The 26,919-nt window shown below is 41.9% G+C and overlaps 1 protein-coding gene across 7 annotated transcripts in view; it reads right to left on the bottom strand.

Annotated features, from left to right (window-relative positions):
* Window positions 1-26,919, bottom strand: part of Osbpl9 (oxysterol binding protein like 9) — a 137,461-nt gene that overhangs the window by 61,143 nt on the left and 49,399 nt on the right. For all 7 annotated transcript variants that reach the window (XM_041651694.1, XM_041651695.1, XM_041651696.1 and 4 more), the window contains exon 4: window positions 8,808-8,884. In XM_041651694.1, the coding sequence (XP_041507628.1) occupies window positions 8,808-8,884 (77 nt within the window). The remainder of the gene's footprint in view (window positions 1-8,807; window positions 8,885-26,919) is intronic.

The following is a 26,919-nucleotide window of genomic DNA, read 5'->3' as shown; positions in this document are numbered from 1 at the left end:
CCTCGTTAGGCGTCAAGGCCCAAGGAGCCCAGGCAGCTCAGGACTCCCACCCGCCTACCCCCCCCCCCCCCCCCCCCGCGAAATTGGGGGGACGTGGGAGCCAGGGAAACTCGCTTTACCAGCTAGTTCGCCATCACCTTATTTTGGCAGCTCCTGAGCTCAGAAGTTCTATGTTGATTACTGATGGATTTTGCCAGAAAGTTGTTCCTGTCGTTCGAGGAAGGTGGGAGAGGAGGAAACACTACAGCCTACCAGTAAACAAGAGTTTGGGTGTCTTTTATTTGTCGGTGGAGCGTCCGTGGGCTTGCTGTTTTGACAGCACCGTAAGGAGTGTAGGTGGTTTGTGAAGAACTTGAAGAATCCAAATAGTGTAACTGTGAAGTTCAGGCTTGGAGCACCTGGGCAGAGGCCCAAAACGCAGCAAATCACAAACACCAGTGATTGGCTTATCGATCTGGAAAGCAATCTCCTTTTCTATTTTTCCTTGGTATCTCAACCCTTCTAAGGTTCTATGAAACATCCAATTATTAATTTTGTGGCACACAGTTGAAGAAATACTTGCTACACTCAAACTGTACTGCTGTACTCATTGGTATTTTTAACTGATGTAAATGGTTTCGAAGTTCATTCTGCTTCCCCTTTTATAAGCACAGAATTAGTTCTCTCATGATCTCTATCTCAGTAAATGGAACCACCATCATCCACTCTAAATGCAGCAGTCTAACCTAGGGGCCTGCCTCCCCTGGTCCCATACTGAAGTCTATCAACCTAGTTCTGTAACTCTCACTTCCAAATGCGCTTTCAATCCCACCTCTCCTCATATCCCAAATAATGGCCCCTCTTGGAGTAATTCTCTTACTACAGTCTTCCTGAATCTACCAGTTAGTTCACTCTCAACATAAGAGCCAGAGTGTTATTTCCATAGCATTCTATTACTAATCAAGGAACTTGCTATAGCTTTGCATGGCAAAAAGGGTTTAACTCAACACAACAGTTTTATAGTCCTACCTGCATTTTTCAACTTTTGTACCCCCTATTTTTCTGCCTTCCACACAAAGGCCCTTTTCAAGCTTCTTTAATTTGCCAAGGACCTTCCAACTTGAGGACCCTGTTACCACTGCTGTTTCTTTCACACTATCTCCTTGACAACACCTTTGACTCTTAATTTACTTCTCACCATCATTTCTAGACAAACAATGTAAATTCTTCCTATTTTAGGTCATCATTAGCCCATGTAACATTTTGTGGAATTTACCACAGCTATAATTTTACTTTATTGAGTTATTTAATAACTTTTTGAGTCTTAATTCATATGTGATAAAATGTAGTGATTTGGATGAGAATGGCCCCCAAAGGCTAGTATATCTGAACACTTGTTCCCTAGTTGGATCTATCTGGGAAGGATTTTGGAGGTGTGGCCTTTTGGGGAATATTGCTCTGTGAATGTGTGCTTGCCCAGTAGGCCCTGGATTTACTCCTCAGTAAAAAGACTCAAGTCATGCTATGGCACTTTACTTTCCTGCTGATAAAACACTGGTAAAACAGTGACCAGGAAGCAAGCAGGGTGGGAAGGGAAGGCTTTGTTTAGTTTACAGGTTACAGGCCATTATGGGGGAAGCCAGGGAACTCAACCCGAGGACTTGAAACAGAAACCAACAGAGAAATTCCACTTCCTGCTTGCTCCCAGTGCTTGCCCAGCTTGCTGTATTACAACCTGCCCAAGGGCAGTACCACTGCCGTGGCTGCCACTCCCCATCCACTAGCAATCCCAAATGCCCCACAGAGTATAGGCAAGCTAATGCAGGCAGTCTCTCAAAGCTCCCTTTCCCAGATGACTCTAGCCTATCAAGAAAATCTAACCAGCACACATGTACAGACCAAGAAGAAACAAGTTTATTTTTCTAAATATTAGAAGACTATCCCAAAAGGCCAGATAGTTCCAAATGTTACATATAACAACACTTAGGCACTGAACTCAAGAAGATCATCTTTGGCTAAAGGGTGAGTTGGAGGCCAACCCCAGCTACATGAGACCTTGCCTCAAAAAACTCAAAACAACAAAAAAAACAAAACCTATGTGTTAGGTAAAGATGTGTCACTAGAAATTGAGTAACAAATGTACCATCTGGGTGGGAAATACTGATAATAGGGGAAGCTATGCATATGTGGAACAGGGCTATGATAAATAGGAAATCATTGAACTTCCGGTTTTTTGGGGGGGGTGGGTTGGGGTGCTTTTTCTCTTTTTTTTTTCTTTTTTTTTTTGCTTTGAACCTAAAACTACTCTAAAATACATGGTGCTTGTTGTATTTTAAGCCAAACCAATTTCTCTAGGCATTGACCTAGCAACAGAAGCCAAATGACCAGAGCAGGTAAAAGACAACTCGATTTTCAAAAGCAGTTTATACAACCTCAGTATTTTAGCCTAAGTCTTCAAAAATTTTAAACTGAAGTCAGCCAGTCAATTCCTATGTAGGAATGTAGGCCAGGTGGAGTACCTATGTCACCTGGCACATGGAAGAAGCTGCCATGTTTCACCAGGGGAAACTGTAACCAACACATTCTCAAAAGGAAATATTCTGTTCCGAATTAGAATTAGCAGCCTTTCCGCAGGCCCCCAATGCATGCAACAGTGCAAAGTCTTGCTGTGTCCTCAGCTTCTCATCACAAGGGACTAGCATAACAATTAGCAGCTTAAAAATGTCTGCTGGGGTAACGAAATGCCAGGCACTGGACTGTAACAGCCTCAGTACACTGTGGGGAGGAAGGTGAAAAAAACAGTCTAGGGTACACAACAGGGAAGTCAGAGGACAAGAGACCAGTTTTTCCTCTATGAGTCTTTAGTACCATTCAATTTTTAATATTATATTTGATGTATACGATTGCCCTAATTTTTATAGGGAAGATTCTGCATTGGCCACTTTATTCTGAAAGAACTTCTAGATTTCATTTTTAAAAACATTACTAAATAAGTACAGGCCTTTGCCACTGGGCTGAGCTTACATGAGTCTTAGTTTAGACTCCACTGCTTTGTGTCGGTTGCATTTCATTTGGAAGCTCCCTTGAATGACTTTAAACCTGAGGCATTTACATCTTGTTCTATATTTGCCTACATAAAGTGATTCACAATAAAAAAAATGTGAAAAAGGGTAGGAAAGGCTAAGAGAAAGGAAAGGAAAAAGAGAGAGAAGAGCCTACAGTTAACATAGAATAACTGCAGGAAAACTTTGCTTCACAGGATTTAAGTGGACAGAAATTTCTGTTATATTTCCCATCTCCATTCTACTCTAATTACAATGTGCTCATAAATTAGCAGAGATGACCCAGAAAAACAAGGACTAGAATTAAGATGAAGAAAGGGTAAAGAAAGCTTTAGATGAAATGACAGTCGGAATAGAAGACTATGTGCAAGCACTGCAGGTTAGAGATTCCAAATGACCATCACACAACTGCTTTGCTGAGGTTTTAAAGCCACTTTAAAGATGAAGAAACTGAGGTTAAAGCTAGGGAGGCATAATGGTGCACACTTTTAATCCCAGCACTTGGGAGGTAGTTGCAGGCGGATCTCTGTAAATTCAAGGCCAGCCTCATTTATATAGGGAGTTCCAGAATAGTCAGACCTACAGAGAGAACCTCATCTCAAATCCTGTCCCCTAAAAAAAGAAAGAAAGGGAGGGGGAAGGAGGGAGGAAGAAAGAAAAAGGAAGGAGAGAGGGAGAGAGAGAGAGAGAGAGAGAGAGAGAGAGAAACTGAGGTTGAAAAGCAATTAAATATCACCATAGATTTCACAGCTAGGCAAGCCCTAAGTCCTAGTCCTGGTTCACCTAGATCTAAAGCATTTCTTCTTACCCAGTTCTCAAACTACCCATGAAAACTTGGCTAGTGATGGGCTTCTGTATGTGAACCATGAGCATACATAGTATATCAGTAAATGGATTTCTCTCTCATGAGCTTTACAAACTTAAGAGAGGGATGTATAAGTAAGAAGAGAGGATGCACCTGAAGTAAGAAGAGAGGATGCACCTGAAACCTACACCGCTCTTAGCAAAGACAAGTGTTCAAATGTTCACTGCTAAGATGACACAGCAGAGTATTCGGGGGCTACAGGGGGGGGGAAAGCACAGCAGAGGCCGAGGGAGAGATTCCCCTTACTATAATAAATATGATATACCTGTAATTTTGCTACTCTTATGAATCATAATGAATATCTGATATGCAACCCCTGTGAAAGGGTTCTTTAATCCCCAAAGGGGTTGTGACCCATAGGCTGAGAACTACTGCTCTGGAGGTTGTTTCTTTCTCCTCATTTATGAATGCCTCAGGATCATTAATGATAGTTGTTCATTTAAAGGATGAAAAAGAAAATAAATTAAGAAATATAGGTTGGGATAGTACAAGAAATAGAGCTGCCAAGATAAAGCGAAAGCCTAGGCTGAGTGTGACTGCACTGAAGTGGAGGGAGGGAGGGAGGGAGGGAGGGAAGGAGGGAAGGAGGGAAGGAGGGAGGGAAGGAGGGAAGGAGGGAGGGAGGGAGGGAAGGAGGGAAGGAGGGAAGGAGGGAGGGAGGGAGGGAAGGAAGCAGCAGCAAGACTGAGCTTCCTATCCCTCAGAAGTCAAGGTTGGCATCATCAAAGAAAACAGAGGCTTAATGTCAGGGCTTGAGAAAGAAAGGGATGGAGGCACCTTTGTAGCCCTGCCTCGGGTATTCCAGGGCAGTAGATCCCTAAGGCATAGGGGACTGAAAGCTTTATGAAGATAGGAGGGGGACTCATCTACAGAGAGTTTAGCTCAAGTTACGAAAATGGCAGAGGCAGCCACAGAGTCAAGGAAGGAGGCCTTGGTCTCAAAGGAATCAAGGTTATTGATCTTTGAGAAGGAAAAGAATATGTGAAGCAGAGAAAAGTCTCAAGAACTGTTGAAGAAAAACCTTTTTATGTGAAGAGAAGAACATGGATTTTTTTTTTTTTTTGCATCTTTTTGTTTTGGAGGGGGCAGGGTCTATTGATGTTTTTGAGACAGGATCTCACTATGTAATCCTTGCGGGACAAGAACTCACTCTGTAGACCAGGCTGACCTCAAACTCACAGAGGTCCTCCTGCCTCTGCCTCCCAAGCTCTGGGATTAAGGTGTGTGCACCACAACATCTGGCTGAAAAGAGGTTTTTATTAGATTCTAGACCTAAAGAAAAGATCTCACTGTGGGAAATTCAACTGGCAATGAACAAAAAGTCATTAAAAGCGTCTGGAGCTGGGAATACAAGTCAGTTGACGGAGTGCTACTCGGCAAGCACAGAGTCCTGGAATTTTAAGAAAGAAAGGGGAAGTTTTTAATCATGATGGATATTCCATTAGAGGTGGAAAACAATTAAAATTGAGATAAATATAGCCACTTCGCTTTTGGTAGCTTCTTATTTTGAATTTATTTTATGTTCCTGGGTGCTTTGCCTACAGAGGTCAGAGAGGACATCTGATCCTCTGAAACTGGAGTCACAAGCTCACAGAGAGTTGTCAGCCACCATGTAGGTGCTGGGAATTGAACCCGGGTCCTCTGGAAAAACAGGATGTGCTCTTAATCACTGGGTTATCTTGTCAGCCCTCATAGCTTCTGTTATAATGGGCAATAAAAGCGATGAAAACAGATAGTTGTAGTCTCAGGAATGAAGACTAGCGTAATACACAGTAAAAACTGTCCAGTCACAAGAAATTCTAATGGTGTTGGCTAAAGCAATGTTGAAGAAGCAGGCCACAAGCTGTACACTGGGAAATGAGGTAAGCAAAACTGGAAGGAGACTAAAATGGCCAGGGAAAATGGATATGAAAAGACCAATGCGAGAGAAGAGAGGTCTGGAGGAAGTAAAGCAGTAGAAGAGAATGGAGTGAAGAAAACACTCTGACATTTGAGGTGGTGTAAGTGTAATAAGCAGGCCAGAGCAAAGCTGAATCTCCACTCCCAGGTGATATGGGATGCCCCTCTGTATGCTGTGAATATGTTTTATTATAATTGGTTAATAAAGAAGCTGCTTTGGCCTATGGAAGGGCAGAATAGAGCTAAGTGGAAAAACTAAACTAAATGCAGGGAGAAAGAAGACAGAGTCAGGCAGACACCATGTAGCTGCTGAAGGAGAAAGATACAGACCTTACCTGGTAAGCCACAGCCTCGTGGTGATACACAGATTAGTAGAAATGGATTAATTTAAGATATAAGAGCTAGCTAAGCCATTGACCAAGCAGTATTGTAATTAATATAGTTTCTGTGTGATTATGCGGGTCTGGGCAACTGGGAATGAAAGAGCAGTCTCTGTTTATACCCAGGCCCTCCCAAAAGTGCCAATCTCTTAGTTCCTGACAGATGTGTTATGTGCCTGCATGTACTCAACAAGTAACAGTGGAAAAGAACTTCAACTGTTTATGTATCACTTCAGCAATTCCTTCCCATCACTAACACTTAGTGAGCTCTAATGAACCACCAAGCACAGGAGAAGGGATGGCAGCTGACTTCTGTGCAGCTCTTCCAACAGGGAGGTACAACTGGAGTCTATACTCGACTCTTGTAACTACCACAATGGTGCTAAGGAGAAGATATTGTCAGTCAGATAGGTCAAGGTTAATGAGTAAATGCTAATCACTGCACTGGACTACAAATCGGACACCCAACTCCAGAGTGAGGCTCTTCACCACACTCCACTCTCTCTAAGAAGACAGTACTGCCCACTCAAATAAACACACAGCTTCATAGTTCTAAACATCCTAGCCTCTCTATTTACTAAGAACATTCATATTACATGTTTTCTTAAAATGTCAAAGTGGTCAAAGCCTAGAATATTTCAAAAATATCTTTTCCTTCCTGTTGTTCCCCAAACATGTAAGCTCTCTTTTTTTACCAAACTCTAATTCTGATTCTATAATTGGATCCACATTGGTACCTGATTGGAAGCAGTTACCTAGTAATGGGAGTTTTGTGTGCTTTGAAGATAGAGAAGGCACAGAACTCAGGAGAGAGAGGCAGAGGATTTTGAGTTCCAGGCCAACATGGGCTACACAGCAAGAGCCTGCCACCACCACCCCACCAAAAGTACTTAGGAACTGTGCAGTGACTGTGGCATCCAAAGGGAGGTCCTTCAGCTTGAAGGATGAGGGTCTGTACTTGTATGCGCTACCAAAGAGGTCAGCTCTGAGCTAAGCTACAAAAAAGGCAAATGGCATTAGAGGCGGATGGGGAGATGGAAAAGAAGGGAAGAGGGAGAGAGAACAAGAACATCACTCAGAAGAATGTAGAGACCAGAAAGCTATAAAGAATGTTAAGGGAAAGAAGTGAGTAAGAGCACTTGATGGGTTTCATGGCCCCACAGCAGAGGCCTCTAAGGGCAGGCTGAAGACACATCAGACACCTGCATGCCACTTTAGCCAGTTAGGGGGAAACTGCATCTGACACATTCAATGCAATTAAATGTAAAACAATTACCTTCTAATTGGACCACACGTCTGTCTAAAATATGCTATATTTTATTTATGGAACTACCTAAATTAAAAAAAAAAGAACTTGATGGCAATCATGAAGCTGCTATAAAAAGCATACATCAGGGTAATCTACAAGCCTTTTCAACTCCATCTTCACTGTTCCCATCCCTTAATAACCACATCAAACACTGTTTTCTAAGCCTCACCATGTGAGAAGACCTGAGGTAAACCTTACCAAATCAAGCAATTTCTGGATCAGACAAAATAGAAGGGGGTCACAAGGCACCAGTTGTCTACAATTCAAGACTAAAAAAACATAAAACAAACTCCTCTGTCTGCCACACATGGACATTCAGAAGCGAGGTGTAAGCAAGCATTTTCTCTATGTTAGAAAAGGTGTGAGCTGCATCTGTCACTTACCCTGTTTTACTTCCTGTTCTGAAGCTACTAGGGCAGGGATGGGGTGGCGACATCTACTGCCCACTATTAACAAGGTGTTTTGTTTTCTAACACATCTCAGCTCCAGGCTGGAATATGACCCAAAAATTCTGACTGCTTAGGATTAGGCTCATGACCATAACCAGTTTTTTTTTTTCTTTTTTAAAGACAGGATCTCAGACTGCAGCCCAGGCTGACCTTGCTCTCAGGGATCCTCCTGGCTCAGCCTCCTGAATGCTGTCACCTGAATGTCTGCTACTCTGCCACTCAGCCACTGACCTGCTCATCTTACTGACTATGGACCTAGACTTCCTACAATACAAGGCTGGCAACTGCTGCAACCAGTCTCACTACCACTGAGGCAGTGAAATAAATCCCAATAATTATGAGCCAACAAAATCCAGAGATGGAAGGGGACTCTGAGTATAGACTTCAGATCTCAGCCAGCTTTGTTTCTCTTGACCCATTTATACTGAGTTTTCTTTCATCTTTATCCTAATTAGTATTAACCAGGTGTATGTGGTAATAACCAAATTCTATTAACAAGAAAATGAGGTCAACTTCTCAGCATTTATCAATTAGAATGCCTACAATTTGGTTTTATCGATAGCCCAATATTGATACAAAATACTTAAATATGTATCTGGCACATTTTAAAATATCATTTCACATTCAAATTGCCTTATACTAACTTCATTCCTGATTTTAAAAAAATCTGTATTTTGCCCTAAGAAAGTAGAAAAAAATAAATGCTTGTAACTTTTCTATGCAACACTAAAAGTTAAGAATAATCAACTCAGAAATGAAGAGTTCTCATTGTAGTATAGCAGTTTTTTTTTTCTTCAAAAACAACCATTCTCCCCAAAAGAAAGCCATAGACAAACTATCCAAACACCATGCAAAGCCTCTTACTTGAAGCTGGAGAGTATGTCGAAGAATGGTTTCTTCTAAGGCATGGATCCACTTCTCTCGTTCGTCGGCATCTCGAGCTAGAACAGAAGATTAGAATTTGCTGTGTCATTTCCTTAACAGGTTCATCTTAAGGAAGTATCTGATTTCTTAAGTAGATCCAATATCTAATAAGAATTACAAACTATAACAATTTTAACAAAAAGAATGGTTATGCTTAATAATGCGTAGGTTACTTTTGTCACAGACCAACACTCCCATGGAGAGCAACCAGAAAAGCTGGACTGATTAGTTTTTACTAGCTTCATTTAACAGATGAATGGGTTTTAAAATGTGGCACATATACCCAGTGGAATACCAGTCAGTCATTAACAAAAATAAAAACACAGATGGAACAGCGGAGGAAGCCAGGCACAGACACACAAGTCCATATGATCTCACTTGTATGATCCTCAAACAGTGCAACTCGAGAGGTCAATAGTGGATTGCAGGTTATGAGAGGGTGAACAGAGTGGAGAGAAAGGAAGATGGGAACAGGGTAGATTGGTAGGCACTAAGTTACATTATCTGGAAGCCAGCAGCTCTGTTTAGCTGCTGTACTGTTAGGTGACTATCAACACTATCTAAAAGAAGATTTTGAAAGCTTTTACCAAAAAAGAAATGATTAATGTTTGCAGAAATAGGTACACTTAGCCTGATTTAAAATAACATGTATACATAACTGAGGCACATTAGCCCTGTTCAGGATCTTATGTTTTTACGTATCAGTTAAAAAATATATTTAACTTAAATAAATTTAAAAAAAGAAGAAAGAGCCTGGTCTACAAGAGCTAGTTTCAGGACAGGCTCCAAAACCACAGAGAAACCCTGTCTCGAAAAACCAAAAAAAAAAAAAAGAAGAAGAAGAAAGAAAAAAAGGTTGAAGGCACCATAAACCAAGGTAGTAAAGAATTACCGGTTAGCACCTGGAGGAGAGGCCTTGCATTCACTGATGCTCTCTGCCTAGCAGCATGATAAACTCCTCAGGAGGAGTTGTGGACTGGATGCTGCACTTGAGATCTGACAATGTGTGTGCCAAGGGGATTTGGAAACTCTATTTTCTGGTACACTGAGACTGAACCTGAAAGTATTTTTTAAGAGAAGTTGAAAATAGGACCCACTAACACTGTGGTTCTCAACCTGTGGGTTGTGACTCCTTTGGCAGTAGAATGACCCTTTCACAGGGGTAACCTAAAACCATAAGGAAACAGAGATTTTACATTACAATTCATAACAGTAGTAAAATTACAGTTATGAAGTACAATGAAAATACTTTTTTGGTTGGGGTCACCACAACATGAGGAACTGTACTAAAAGGGTCCCCGCACTAGGAATGTAGAGAACCACTATGCTAGCAAAGTGGAGTAAATTAGGCCATGTCTTGATTGGACCCCAAAATGCCTTCACTTTGGAACTAAGGAAAAAGCAGAATTAAGCCAACTATTTGGTCATCTGTGTGTTCCACAAAGATCCTGATATCTAAAATAGACTAAAGAACCCCATATTGTTAGTGATTCTGGCATCTGGCTAGCAAAGCTGGCGAAAATCTCCTCTAAGGATGGCAACCCCATCTTGGTCACAGACTCATCTACCTGCCTGCCTTCCTTCCTTCCTGCCTGCCTTCCTTATTATGCTTTTTTTTTTCCAAGACAGGGTTTCTCAGTGTAGACCTGGCTATCCTAGAACTCCCTCTGTGGACCAGGTTGACCTTGAACTCAAAGACCTGCCTACCTCGGCCTCCTACGTGCTGGGATTAAAGGCGTGTGCCACCACTGGTCTTGTATTTCTACAAAGAATTTTTCAAATATAGTCTAGCACACAAGCAAATACAACCAAATACACATAAATGAAGTTGCTTCTGCAGATGACACCACACATAACTGAAACTAAGGTCAATAGGGATTCCAGATTATTTTATAAGTAACAGGTAGTATTGTAAAAGGTTTTTTTTTTTTTTTAACTTATCATCACTGTGTGAGCACTTCATGTAGGTCAGAGGACAACTTTGAAGGTTCAGTTCTCTTCACCTTTTCCTGTATTCTAAGGATTAAATCCAGGTCATGCTGAGCCATCTATTTGGCTCCTCATTTTATTTTTCAAATAACCAAATACGAAATCTAAAATTGAAAAACAGTATTTTTAATATATATAATAATAAAAAATTAGGAGCTCAGTGGATGGTTTAACAGCAGATTGAGTACAGTCGACAAGACAATTAGAGCCCTGGAAGAGATCATAAGGAGCAGCAGCAGCCACTCCCGGGTATGGGGTACTCATAGTGGGCTGAGAGAGGTGTCCAAAGAGCGTTCCCAGTGCTCACATTGGGCAACTCACAACCACCAAAGCTCCAGGTCCAGGAGTATCTGAAAATATTCTTCTGGCCTCTGTGGGCACTTGAACACACATGGCACACAAACACACACACACATGTAAGTAAGTAGACAAATTTAAAGTACAGATAAAGGGGTTAAAAATAAATAAATAAAAAGGTAAGAAAATTTAATATGACCATGATTGGAATACCAGGGGGAGATAAAGAATAGATGAGAAGCCCTACTAAGGAAAGAGGGAAAACCAAGAACAAATACGGGGCCATGAGAAAGGAAGAGAGCCATCATCCCCTGGATCTTGTGTACATTCCTAGCAGACTGAGTCTCATGGCTTCTGACAACACCAGCAAAGGACATGATACTCCCTTTGCCAAGAAAAATTTCATGAACAAGATTATGAAACATGTTTACAGTCAAAAACACGTCACAACCTCTTAGTAACCACAAACAGTACAAGTTTCCCTGAGGAAATCTTACCACGATTATGAATCATGCTAACACTCAAGATGTCTTACTGCCTATGACCTATGTGTTGCAAAAATTCCTGACCTTTCTTGTCCTGCACTTTTATATAATCAGCACACCTTATCTGTAGACCCCCACAGTACACCTCATAAATCACTTTACACGCCTTCATTTACCATTAGATAAAAATACACCAAAACAGTTTAATCTTTTAAACATACCTACAGTTCAAAACCTACAAAAGTCATATACCCAGCTGCTTCTAAGAAATTTCAGCTAACCTCTCTCAGGAAGTCTACACTTCCTTGTAGTGTGTATAGTATCCCCACCTCTCTCTCTCTCTCTCTCTCTCTCTCTCTCTCTCTCTCTCTCACACACACACACACACACACACACACACGCACACACACACACACAGAAGCATGCTGCCTGTTTGTGATAAACCCCAATCTTGCTTCACACTGACTTCCTGAAATCACTTCCTGAGATTTGAATCGAGATCTTGATTTCACTAGAATGGAGGTTCCTAAAGCACCCTGAGAAGTCACAGCTGCCGAAGCTGCACACTGCTCACTGCTGGTGGCACTACCTCACTGGGAATTTTCCAAAATTGATGAGAGACATTACACCACAGATTTCAGAAGCCCTCGGAATCCCTAAGAGGTTATTCAATATAGAATCAAATACTTAAGCAAATATTGAAGGCACTCTCAATACTCCAGAGTAAAGTGGCTAGATAAGCCATATAGAACTATGTAGGTATATATATGTGCATGTGTGTAATGTGTGTGCGCACGTGCAGACCAAGTGATGGTAACTCAGATACTCTTGGGATAAAGGACATTTCTGGGTCAACTGGTGGAACTTGAGAGTCAGTGGATCAGTGGTGTTGCTATTATCAATGCCAATTCCCATACATTAACACTTCTAATGCTAAGAGCTGTATTGCACATATGGTGTAGGAGGTCCTTTTGTATTTGTGTTGCTTTTATTGGTTAATAAAGAAACTGCTCGCTGGGCGATGGTGGCGCACGCCTTTAATCCCAGCACTCGGGAGGCAGAGGCAGGCAGATCTCTGTGAGTTCGAGACCAGCCTGTTCTACCTACAGAGCTAGTTCCAGGACAGGCTCCAAAGCCACAGAGAAACCCTGTCTCGAAAAACCAAAAAAAAAAAAAAAAAAAAAAAAAAAAACTGCTCTGGGCCTGGTGATAGGGCAAAACTTAGGTAGGGGGGAGACAGAACTGAATTCTGGGAGGAAAAAAACAGAGTCAGAGAGAGATCCGCCATGGAGACGCCAGGTCAGACATGCTAAATCTTTCCCAATAAGCCACAACCTCGTGGTGAACACAGATTTAATAGAAATGGGTTAAATCAAGATGTGAGAGTTAGCTAATAGGAGGCCAGAGCTAAAGGCCAAGCAGTGCTTTAATTAATACAATTTCTGTGTGATTATTTCGGGGGTTAAGATAGCCGGGTGGCTGGGATGACAAGCAGCCTGCCCTTCCTGTTACACACATATGTGGGAATTTTTCATTTACAGGAAATAAAGAACTCAGAAGGTTCTTAATACTATAAGGTTGAGGTAATTTTTAAATTTGTTTTTAGGCATTTACATATTTGTAGTGTGTGTCTGGGTGGAGGTTAGAAGACAACTTGCAGAAGTAGCTTCTCTCCTTCTAGCATGTGGATCCCAGATCAAACTTAGGTCATGTTCATCAGGCTTAGTGGCAAAGGCCTTTACCCACTGAAACATCCCAGCAAACCAAGATTGGGATTTTTAAATATAACTTTTACATTTTAAAATAAACTCTATGAGGGGCTGGAGAGATGGCTCAGTGGTTAAGAGTATTGCCTGCTCTTCCAAAGGTCCTGAGTTCAATTCCCAGCACCCACATGGTGGCTCACAACCATCTGTAATGAGGTCTGGTGCCCTCTTCTGGCCTGCAGACATACACACAGACAGAATATTGTATACATAATAAATAAATAAATATTTAAAAAAAAAAAATAAACTCTATGATAATAAAACAAATATAACATAAATAAATGCAAACATAACATTCATAAAGAACTCCCATTCTATAATGCTCAATTTTAATTCAATTTCTAGAGTAAATAGAATGCTAATTAAAATAGAAAATTTTTAATTTTGCTAAGCTGATTCCAAAACTTTTGTACAAATGCAGAGTACAGAACAACAGAGAACTTGCTGAAGAGAGAAGTCTTGTCAGAGAGTCTGTTCCAAATATGAAGTCATATGAAATGGTTAGTAATGAAAACATAGGCAGTTACTTACCAACCCTCACTGCTAAGCCTGCCCACTTTCTATGTATGACTGAAGTCTGGGCATGCGCACCCTCTCTGAGGAGCTCTTCCTCCCCATGCAGCTGCTCAAACACTCCACTGCTGAGCCTGCCTGCTTTGCCATCTAACTCTCACTCCTAATCTCATAGCTCATTCCTGGCAGCTGCTTGCTTGCCTACCCTCTGGGGCTTTTCTCTCAAACTCCAATAAAACTGTTCTTGAGTTTCAAAAAGAAAAAGAAAGGAGAAAATATGAAGCTAAAAGTGTGGATCAGTTGATAGTGTTTCCCACAAAGGCCCCGTGTCCAATAATCCCTGCATAAAGACGGCAGGGTGCCGGTGGCCATGTCAGAGGAGGAATACAGTCCAGTGGACAGCAAAGCTTCCTGGGCATATCCTGGAGAGGTGAAGCCCCGGAAGGATCGTTTCCAGAATGCCCTTCGCTTCCTCCTGCTTGTCAATGCCGTGTTCCTGCTGTATTTGGCATGATATGATTACCACGTGAAAGGATCCCACTCCTCACTGGGCAACTTGCTTGCTGATCATAATGACGATGATTTTTATAAGAGCAATGGTGCTTAGTTAGATCTATGATTTAACTGACATTTCCGAGTCAGCCTAAAAGATAGGTGGCTAAGACAGGTAGTGAGGATGATTAGGGAAATGGTTTGGGTTATTCTGTCAATTGGCTCCTACAAGTTGTCTTCTGACCATGTGTGCAGACACTAATGAATCCACACAGAAACACACATAAAATAAAAAATTAATGAAAAATTAAAAAAAAAGCCGGGCGGTGGTGGCGCACGCCTTTAATCCCAGCACTCGGGAGGCAGAGGCAGGCGGATCTCTGTGAGTTCGAGGCCAGCCTGGTCTACAAGAGCTAGTTCCAGGACAGGAACCAAAAGCTACGGAGAAACCCTGTCTCGAAAAATAAAAAAAAAAAAATTAAAAAAAAATAGAATTCATAAACTATTAAATCAACTGTTTGACAAAAGTTACTGTCAGCCATTTTAATGTCCCACAAAACCACTGCTTACCATTCTCTCTTCTGCTCTATGGGGTAAAAACCAAGAGGGCTGGCGCCTGGGTCCAAACTCTGGTCTGATTCCTGGCTTTGCCCTTCTTCAACTGGACCTTCACATTCCTTATGCCCTCTGTGCCTTAAGTGTCTCATCTATTCTGAGGATGATAGTACCCCGTCTGAGGCTGAGAAGCAGGAGTTCAAAGCCAGCCTTGGTTACACAGTGAGTCCCGAACCAGCCTGGGCTACATAGTGAGTTCAAACCAGTTTGGGCTGCACAGGGAGACCCTGTCTCAAACAAACAACAAAACTCAAACTGAAAAACTATCTTATTCACACCGGGGTATCTGGCAGGTATTTCCCTCAAAATGAATAAAAACAGCCTGTATTCCAGGAAGATTTTACAGTTTGTTGCCAATTATAAAATGGGTGCTGGGAACCAAATTCTGATTCTCTGCAAGAGCAATTTTATACTCTTGACCTCTGAGCCACCCATCTAGGGTGGTTATTTTGTTATGTCTATTAATGAAATGGGTTTACTGATATCATGAGATTTTTTGTATTGTTTGTGAATTGTTTATTTCAGATAGTTTCCCCCTAAAACTCAACTATGTTGCCCAGATTGGCCTTGAACTTAAAGCCTCAGCCTTGAGTGCTAGGTTTATAGCAGTGTATAATTATGGCTGGCTCTTATGATACTGTGAGTAAATATGTTTAAAATCAGTTTTAATTTTTAAAGTCGAAAATGTTGGTATACACATGTGACTACAATTTTTCTAGAGACATATAATTTTAGAAGGCACACAAGGATACTCAAATAAAAAAGTCTGAGAGGTGCTGGCATACATGTAATACCTTACTGGATTACTTATTACTTCCTCCACTGAATTCTAAGTACCCAGAAAGCAGAATTTGCTCAACTGAATGTGTTGCTGTATTGCAAGCACCTAGCAAACCACTTTTGCTCACTACATGATGGATGGATGGATGGACGGATAGATGAATGGATGGAAGGATAGATGCTAAACACAACCATTTCACTTATATAATTTGGTGGCTCAAAATGCAACTGACATATGGAATACTCAAAATGTTTTGTTCTGTTTGTGCAGTGGTCAGTCCAGGTTCTCAGAATAGCATGCTGTGCCAAAGCTCACCCACTGAGCCATACCCCCAGGAGAAGCTTTTTTTAAAATATTTATTTATTTATTTATTTATTTATTTATTATGTATACAATATTCTGTCTGTGTGTATGCCTTCAGGCCAGAAGAGGGCACCAGACCCCATTACAGATGGTTGTGAGCCACCTTGTGGTTGCTGGGAATTGAACTCAGAACCTTTGGAAGAACAGGCACTGCTCTTAACCACTGAGCCATCTCTCCAGCCCCAGAGAAGCTATTTTTAGAAGGCAGTAAGGTGATATGGAAAGAGAATGATCTCATGACCAAATCTAAACCAATATTTTGATAGTTAGAAACTTTCAGAATTATGGTTTTAATTAGCTGCTTACTATAGAAGTTAGAGGGGAGAGCAGATATATGTATCTCTTCCTTGTATACCTTTCAATCAAAGCAGATAGAATGGTCCAGGCTTATGACCCCACCCTACCCCCACTTCCCTAGGTCAGCTATGTTTTCCTTGGGTTCTGGACTTCAATCTGGTCCACATTTTCTTAATTCTCTAACACTATCATTTTCTTAGCAACTAATAGAACAAATGGTCATTTGTCTTCTAGAATGATGCCTTTCTCAATGAAGTCTCCTGACCAGCCTTATCTCTGTTCTTTGTTTTTGTTTGTTTTTCCCTGATGCTGTGATAAAATGCTTTGATAAAAAAAAAAAAACTTATGGGAGGAAGGTTTTAGTTTTGCTCAGGAGACAAGATACAAGAGGGAAGCCAGGGCAACAGGAGCTCAAAGCAGCTCGTCACATCTTTTCACGAGCAGAAAGAAATGAAGCATGCTGCAGCTCGGTTCTCTTCCTCTATCTTATTCAATCCAGGACCCCAAGTCCAGGGAATGGTTCTGCCCACTTTTAAGATAGGTCTTTCCACACCAGTGAAAGGAATCAAGCTAACCCTCCCACAAGCATCTCCCGGGACTCTCTTCTACAGTCTGCCAAACTGGCAATTAACACTAACCATCACAAGTCTTTACAGAAGACTGCCCCCTAATCCAGCACCCCCCGTCCCACTACCTTGCCCCTACTGTTTCTTTAGTGTCCTTATGCCTTTAACACACATGCTGGTTCAGGCTATTATTTAATTGCCCATCTTTCCTGTCCCTGGAATATTAAGATCCACAAAAGCAGGGGTCTTTCTGGAGGATGGGGGTGGTGCGCACCTTTAATCCCAGCACTTGGGAGGCAGAGGCAGACAAATCTCTTGAGTTTGAGGCCAGCTGGTCTACAGAGCTACAAAGAGATACCCTGTCTCAAAAACAAACAAAGCAGGAGTCAGTCTTTACTTCTCGACATATCCCAGCCAGTTAGAATCTCACCATGGAAATGACTATTCAACAAGATATTTGCTGAATAAAAATTGATGGCCCACTAATCATATTGCTGGGGATAGTGCTTCATTTCCTGTTTGTCATCAGAAGTTAAGTTAGAGTTTCCTTCCTCTCTCTCTCTCTCTCTCTGTCTCTCTTTTATTTTTTGAGGCAAAGTCTTACTATGTGGCTCTGGCTGTCCTAGAACTCACTCTGTAGATCAGGCTGGTCTCGAAATCTGAGATCCATATGCCTGTGCCTCCCGAGTGTTGGGATTAAAGGCATATGCAAGTTAGGGTTTCTAAGAAATCACTTTTGCTTGATATGTTATTAAATTTTCTATAATTGGCTCCTTTGAAGATTATTAATAGTTATAGCTGAAGTCTCCAAACTGTCAAAATGCACGCAAATATTTGCAAATGTGTCTCTCCTCCACAACTTCTGTTTTGATTATCTGAAGCAATATTGTGAATCTCCAAGACAGAGTTAGCATTGTGTCAGGCAACTATGTGTTCATTCAGTCAAGGACAATGAAAACCATGAGTTCTTTTCAATTCATTCACCGATCACATGCTTGTCAGCCAAATTATTCCTACTCAATGAAAATCCTTGACAAATTGCTATGCAAATATATATACTACTACTTTCAGCTTCTACAGCTTTCTACACTGCATTAACTTCAGGGTTTTGTGAAGGAGTCAAAGTGTCAGTCAGACACTATTCCGTAACTTTAAAAAAGCAAGACTTTGTAAAGTCCTTTTTCCGACATGGGGATGTAGGAACATTTAGGAAGGCTGCGGCTTTAGAGAGTTCTCACAGGCATTAAACAGGAAGGTGTTTTGGCTGTGCAGAAACTAGGGAAGGGGAGTGGGCGGCTAATGGAGCAGCAGAAAGTGTGAAGGAGATGATAAGGGCCTGAGCCACATGACAGGCTTAGGAGCCAGAAGGAGCACCCTGTGGACAAAGTCACACAGGGGCACAAGGAGGTGCAGATGCAAAGCAGGAGCAGGCTTCAGCTTGGCTCGGTGGGGAGATGGAGGTGCTGGTCCATGGCACAGTCTTGGCACTCAGGAGTGTGTGTCACAAGAGGCCAGCCGAGCAAGACCTTACACAAACACGACAAAAGAATATACAAGATGAGAAACGAGGGGGCTCCAAAGGTTTGAAAAGCCTCACTTTGTGTGGGTTCTTGAAATCCACACTCAGGCCCTCATGCTTGTGTGGCAGGCACTTTACTTCCCGAGCCATCTCTCCAGCCCCAGAAGTGCTAAGCTAATGGTACATGCCTGCAATCCTAGCCTCTGGAGGCTGATGCAGGAGGATGTCTGTGAATTCAAGGCCAGCTTGGAATACATAACAAGTACCAAGCGATCCAAAGCCATATAGCAGGTCTTATCTTTCAGAAAATTATAAAAGTTTTACTGAATTTATGAACAAAAGTACTCAAACACATGTTATTAGAAAAAAAAATCCCTCTTAGAGAAAAAACAAAAATGAGACTATATCTTTAATTCATTCTGGAGTCGAGAAGGGAGAGTGGGACGGAGAAGGTAAATTTAAGAATTCAAGCAAAGTGTCAGCTCACTAGGAGAAATACAGAATTTTAGAAAGAAAGGAAAACGTTATAGGGTCACTTTACTTGGATTAATAAATGAAACGAAACTAAAGAGGAAAATCAAAGCCTATTTAAATCATAAAGAAAGATCAGGAAAGAGCAGGGTGTGGTAGCTCAGGCCTGTAAGTCCAGCACCTGGGAAGCTGAGTCAGAGTTCCAGGTCAGCCAGGCTACAGAGGGAGGCACACCAATAAATAAAGATAAATAAGTCAAATTCAGCAAGCAAAATATGTGAAAAGAGAATTATCTAGTAATTCTTTTGTTTGCTTTTGAAGTAAACAAGATCAAATAGATGAGACCTAACAAAGTAATAGAATCCTATGAAAAAAATCATAATAATTTATGTTTGCTTCTTTAAATAAAATGCTTAGAGAAAATAGACATTATCCTTTACACACTGCGGGTAGAGCAGCATATAAAAGGAGAAATGTGCACGTGTTTCTTTGGAGCCGAGTATTGGGAAGACATTCTGCATTAGCATGTATAAAATTCCTTCAGAGGGTTTCACTCTGGCTCCAGTTTCTCCAGGGAATTCTGCTCAGGGCAAAGAGCAGCAAGCCACTTCCTCTCTCTGCTATATTTAGTGCTAAGCTTTAACACAATATCTTTGCCTTTCCTTCAGAAAGACTACACTTCCAGACCAAGACTGTATAGAACCCTGTACATATCACAAGCTTCAACCCTGCCCTATAAAAGAAAACCTAGACACAGAAAAAAATGTCATTAATTCAGCACTCATCACAACACAGGATTTATATTCTTGCCAAATCACTATGCTTAAACCAGTGCCAAACACCTCATGTTCCACACTGAGTTCTCATAGAAAAACCACTATGAGAAACACTTGTGTTTCTGAATAACACAAGTAACTAAGAGAAGACAGACATGTTGGCTTCTTTCCCTCAAAAACTTTGAACTGCTCCCTCTGCTGGTGTAAGTAGAGAACTGTGGATTATGAACAGACTGAAATAAGAGGGAACAAGGTCAACGCCCGACCCCCTCATCAGTAACTCCATTCAGGGAACAGTCCCATGCTTTCTGTGGCCAGCTCCTAAGTCTCCCTAACAGCTGGTGACCTGTGATGTGATTCACTGCCATCTCTTCCGACCAGTGTCCCAGTTAACCTTGCCTCAGTGGGCCCAGCACAGTGATGAGTCCCTGCTTGGATACACACTGAGTGCAGACACAAACCCACCTGCTACCATGAAGCACTGGTTTAGAAAGAGGCGACAGCAGCAAAGCAGGTACAGAGGCTACAGTATGATAAGCAAATCAGCGTGACAGGAGTCCCAGAGAGTACAGCGTGAGTGAGCAACACTGTACAATGAGAGATGTGAATATAAATCTAGGCCCTGCTATTGTGACTATGAGTAAAAATTCATATGAGCCTCAAGATCTTGCCCATATGGTAAGGATAAAACCATCTTCCTCAACAGTGTGGTCCCATCCCGCCAAGGGTTATCGTGCCCAGCATAACGTTCAGCTGACCCTCAGTGGCTGCTTCCCCACCAGTCCTGTTTTACTCGCCAGAGGCTCACTTCTACTGTGCATTCTAACCTCCTTCTCTAGGAAAAAAATCTCCAGTCGTCTTCTACAAAGACAAAACGCAAAACAAAAACCACTCATCACATCCCTGCCCTCAGCCTTACACCACCCATGGCATGCACTCAGATCAACGACCTTTTATATAACACCCGACTCCTCTAACACGGAGTCACCTGAAGATGGCCTCATTGCAGCCAGCAGCCCAGCAAGACAGAGCTTTTTATAATTCATTGAAATCTCAGCCCTTCCTAGATGTCAGTAAGTTGTCTTAAGGTCCTCTTAACTTGATTTTAAGAAGATGTAGATTGAGGATGTAGCTAGCTGGCAGACTTGCCTACCATGCACAGAGCTATGGGGTTTGATCCCCAGCACTGCACAAACCAGGTATGGTGGTGTACACTCCAATTCACACTAGGACATGAAAGAAATTCTGAGTTCAGAACCATCCTTAGATAGCACATTTCAGGCCAGCCTGGGATACATGAGAGCCTGACACACACATACAAAAGACAAACATACAATATAATTTCAGTTCATATGATAAACTTATGTTACATGTGTGATGGGGGAAGGTCATTGGCTAATAAAGGAACTGCCCTGGCCCATTTTATTGGTTAGGACATAGGTAGGTGGAGTAAACAGATCAAAATGCTGGGAGGAAGAGGAAGTGAGGTCAGACTCCACAGCTCTGCTCTCCTCCTGGGAGCAGACGCCTGAGAGAGACGCCATGCTCCCGGCTCCTGGGCAGACACACGCCATGAAGCAAGCCGCCAGGTTAGACATGCTGAACCTTTCCCGGTAAGACCGGTGCTCACCGATTATTAGAGATGGGTTGATCGGGATAAAAGAATTAGCCAGTAAGGGCTAGGGCTAAAGGGCCAAGCAGTGTTTAAAAGAATACAGTGTCCGTGTAATTATTTCGGGGCATAAGCTAGCTGGGCAGGCGGCCGGGGTGTTGGGGACGCAGCTCCGCCGCCGCCCTTATTACTACACATGTGGAGTGTATTAGGAAGGGTCGCAGTCATGAAAATGCACGTTCACACCCTGGATGTTAATAAAAGGGCTGAGAGGAAACGCTGGCAGAACCAAGCAATCTGAAAGTTAAAGCAGGATCAGTGTAATCCAGGCATTGTCAGAATTGCCAAAGTTTTAACTAATTTAACCCATAATATGAAAAGTATGAGAAAGTGTGCAACCAAGAAGTTGCTGCTGGAACGAGGATTTGAAATTGAGCTTCTAAATCTACGAATTTCACTGTTCGCCCCTCTTTACACTGAGAAGATAACCTAGTTCCTTGTGTTACAACATACTCAGGTACTTGTTGATTTCACAAAAACAGATCAATTTTTAAAAATAAGTCGATGAAGTGGGCAATAGTGGCTCACACCCTTAATCCCAGCACTGGGTAAGCAGAGGCAGGCAGATCTCTGACTTGAGACTAGTCTGGTCTACAGAGCAAGTTCCAGGACAGCCAGGGCTACGTAGAGAACAGAACCCCTGTCTTGGAAAACAAATGAAACAACAACAACAAAAAGAGTGGATGAAGTAAACTGAACACTAGTATTCTCCACAAGTGCCTAAGCATTGTAAAAAGTAGAAAAGTTCCTTTCATTATGTATCTATACTCACTCTTCACACCAAGCGATGTGCCCCAAACTAAAAAGATTGCTTACTAAGAACCACAAGGTCCCTCCCAAGATTATATACCCAATAACAATTGCTTGGGAACTCTCCAGATGCAGCTCACCAGAGTCACCACCCATGCCAGGGTTGGGCTTTCCCTGATGCAGTTGTCCTTTAGTTGCCACGCTCCTAAAGTAACCCAAACAAACTCTGGCTCATGCATTGCTCTGCCGTGCCCTTCACTGCACGATGCACTAATGCATTTGAAACCATGAGCTGAAATAAGAACTCCTCCCTTTGAGTTATTTCCATCAGGTGTCTGGTCACCGCTACATAGAAGTTACTAACAGTCACAGGATGACTTGTTCTTACACATACACTGGACCAGAGGGTCAGGGAGGTGACCCTGATCATTCTCACCATCAGGCAGTAGGACCGGAGTGATAATTAGCAATGTCTTTATATTACTCTCCCAGCTTGTCACACTGAAATATTACATTAGCAATTAAGATAAATGAGTGGTGGGATAAATTGTAAAATTGCTAACAAAAGTAATACTGGATTGGAGACATCTAACTACTCACAATACCAGAGTCCATAATTAGACTCGGGAAGATTATAGTTGCAAATATTTAGGGAGGATCACGAACAGAAAGCAAATTAAGAAAAACATAGGAACATTAGTGAGATCTAATCCTCCTACAGTTATACAACAAACTCCCAACACACGAATCCAGCCTACATAAACATCCTGAGCACCACTGAAATTATAACAGCTAATTACAGATTTAATTACAGTTGATTTATTTCTCTTATATGAAGTGTCACTTTTTGTTTCGGGAGGTTATCACATAGAAATCAGAAACATTTAACTACAGAGGAAATATTTCAAGTCAATAGAAGACACTGCCATGTTTACCAGGGATAATGCTGAAGTACCTGCTCCCCAAGCAGGAGTCACCTAAACCTATCACGATGCTTTAGTCAAACGACTTACTGTCTAGTCCAAACAACAGACTGTGTAGGTGTGTAATAAGCTGGCTAATATTCGTGTACTAGAGGCATCGATGCACTGATATACTTGAACAATATGACTTTTTTTTCTTTTTTTTTTTTTTTTGGTTTTTCGAGTCAGGTTTCTCTGTGGTTTTGGAGCCTGTCCTGGAACTAGCGCTTGTAGACCAGGCTGGTCTCGAACTCACAGAGATCCGCCTGCCTCTGCCTCCCGAGTGCTGGGATTAAAGGCGTGCGCCACCACCGCCCGGCAACATGACTTTTTAAACCACTACGTTGCATAATAATCCTGCATTTTAATAACTAATCCAGCTTTAAGAGGGCTGAGCTGAAAATGTTGGTTATCATATCAACTGCAGACAACTGCTTCCACTGAGACTTATGGAGTTCTACTCTGGGCTTCTTTTTGATGCTTTGCTTTAAAGTGCTGTATTTTATCTTAGGAAACTTGTGTTACTCTAAAATATGTAACTTATACTATTTATAGTTTGTACTGTTTAGAAGATGTTGTCAATAAACACCCCCCCACACCGCCCTGCTTTTTTTTTTTTTTTTTTTGGTTTTTCGAGACAGGGTTTCTCTGTGGTTTTGGAGCCTGTCCTGGAACTAGCTCTTGTAGACCAGGCTGGTCTCGAACTCACAGAGATCTACCTGCCTCTGCCTCCCAAGTGCTGGGATTAAAGGCTTGCGCCACCACCGCCCGGCACGCCCTGCTTTTTTGAGATAGGTCCTCACTATGTAACCTAGACTGACTTCAAACTTATGACCCTCCTGTCATTGTGCCCAGTTTTACGGTTTTTCATTTTTTTAAAAATGAAAAAAAATGTTTATATACCAGGCTTGCCGAAGGCGAGACACCCTTTGATACAAATTAGATTAATCATATTAAGGGCAATCTATGATCAAGGCTAAGTCACTTGGCTCTGCATCTCACTCATCTATACGTTAAGGATGGTCCTAGAGCAACTGCCATTCCAGTCTCTGGAGCTCAGGCTTTCAAAGGTATTATAGGCGCTGTGGAGGACCCATTCCATAGCTTTTGGCTCATAAGGGCACATTCCCACGCAGTGCTGAAGCTCTATCTACAAACACACTTTAGAACCACTGACCTAGATGGATCTGAGAACAAATCCTGGCTCTACTACTTGCGCGTCCTAAAACTCAGTTTGTCCAACTCTAGAAACAAAGCTATCTGTGATTACGGGTTTAGCAACTATATACAGAGGTGTCCACTGTCCACTGAACAGTATCTGGTTCATATCAGTTACTTAGTAGCAACCCGATAGTTGCTGCCACTGTAGCACTGTAACGGAACACAGGGACATTAAGGGCATGGTATTTTACCCTTGCATTCAACTGCATTGTTATTTGAAGGTACTCCTTTTTTACATTAATTCTTTCTTGATAAAATGATAGATCATGATAGCTAAGTGACTTATGTCTTTAACAATCCCTCTCAAGAGAGCTTGCCCGGTATGCATGAAGGCCTTGGTTTGATCCTCAGTAGCTCATAAACCAGACAAGGTAATACACTCTGCAATCCCAGATCTCAGGATGTAGAGGCAGAAGAATCATCCTCACTGGCCATAGATCAAGTTCTAGGCTAGTCAAGAATTTATGAGAACCTGTCTCAAAAGATAAGGTACTAAGTACTATGTTCAGTTTTCAATTTTGCTTTATATCAGCTGGGTGGTCCCAGCTTCCTTATCTATAAAGATGGCACTAGTACTTACTTTGTAAAGTGAGCTGCATGATTTAATAAAGGTAGAACCCCAAAATAATATCTCACATAAAATAAACACTCAATAAATATTTGCTATTATCCCTATATCCATAATGCTATAAATCATTACAGACATTAAATCATCAAAGATACAACTTCATAAGCCAGGCATAGTAGCTCACCCTTGCAATCCCAGTACCTGGGAAGCTAAGGCAGACAGATAAGTCATTCAGGGTCATTCTCAGTCTCATTTTGAAGCCAGGCTAGGTTGCATAAGACCTTGTCTCAAGATGAAGACCAAAAAAAAAGTTACAACTTTTGATCTATAAAAACAGTACTTTCAGATGATTAGGTTCTGGGCTGGGAAGATGCCTCAATGAGGTAAGCACCTGCCACACAAGCACAAAGACCTGAGTTCAGATCCACAACCCTCACCTGAAAAGTCATGTGTTCCCAGAACCCAGCACTCTAGAAGCTGAGCTAGGCAGTTGCCCAGGGCTTGCTGACCTGGCCACCAGATTAGCCCATTGGTAAGCAGCAAGTGAGAGACCTTGGCTCAAAAAATAAGGCAGAGAGTGATAGAGGAAGACACCTGATGTAGACCTGGCTTCCACACGTAAGCACAGGCATTTGCACATGCCCAAGCATGCGTGCACACACACACACACACACATGTACACGTAAACATACACATGTGCATGCACATGCCTCCATTCTAACTTCTTTTATTGCTCTTCCTAGTCTACTGGCATTCCATCCTCTTTGCTTGCTGTGATCTCCTAGACAGACAATAGATATTTCTGCCAATGTTCTTAACTATAGATTTAAAATCCAAAGGCTTTATTTAGCTCACAAAGGTGCAGTTTGACATTTTTAAAAACATTTAAAAATCTGGAACTATTACACACTCATTTCCCATTAAGAAAAACTGACCTCTCTTGAAAAGAAGTAGAGAACCTGTCAACGTTCGGCAAGCCTTACCAAACATCTTAACTGTCTGGACCAGGTACAGCAGCTTCCCCTCTACATTGCTAGTCTGGATTATTATTGCTACATTTTATTTCATGTTGTATGTGTATGGTGTGTGTGTATATATGTGTCTATGTGTGCCACTGCACACATGCAGAAGTCAGAAGGCAATTTTGGGCAGTCTGTTCTCTTCTCCCATCATGTAGGTTCCAGGAATTGAACTCTGGTCATCAGACATGCAGACCCCAAATTGCTAGTCAACACCTCCCCACTCCTGCACCCCGGCCCTTTTCTCTCTGGCATCATCAGTTCCTCCTTTCCATGGAAATCACTGTTGTCAACACAGAAACACTATTACTGTTCCTTTTTTCCTTAATTAAAATCTCCCCAAGACTCTCATGGCTCAAAATCCCTTCTGTTCCTGCTATCAGCTCAGCTGAATCTGAAAGCACTCTGTCCTGGTTTATGGTGGCTCTCCTCAAGGTTTTCAAGAACCCCTCCTGATAAACTCCATTATGACATCACTCCCTACTGCCCACTTCCCTTGTTCATCAGCAGCGTCTGGCACAGTTGCTGACCTCTCTCCCTCCGAGAAAGCGCCTCTCCAGGCTTCACTTGTTTTTGTTCCTTTGTCACCGCTCTCCAGCTGATTCTCCCTCATCTTGGGGTCTCTAAAGTATATCTTCAAGTGCCTACACCTTGGTGCTCAGACTTTTTTCTTTCTACTCCTATTCCCAAATTCCCACGGCCATAAACACTGTCTGTGCCAATGAGTACCCAGATTTATTTTTCTAACCAGAAAATTTCCCCTGAATTCCATATCCAAACTACACATTCAACATCTTCGACGAATTCTCCTTTCTTCCAAACTAGTTCTTCTTGGAATCATCCTCTTCAGTTGGCAACGCTGTTCTTTTTACCTCAATCAAAACTCTCAGTGTCAACCTGAACCTGTCCATCATCTACAACTCAACCTTC

Source organism: Microtus oregoni, unplaced genomic scaffold (genome assembly GCF_018167655.1).
Source record: "Microtus oregoni isolate MIOR12 unplaced genomic scaffold, Mior012 000005F_ref0000423, whole genome shotgun sequence".
Classification (NCBI taxonomy): Eukaryota; Metazoa; Chordata; class Mammalia; order Rodentia; family Cricetidae; genus Microtus; species Microtus oregoni.
Note: the sequence above shows the minus strand (reverse complement) of the source record. Positions and strands in the feature narration are given on the sequence as shown.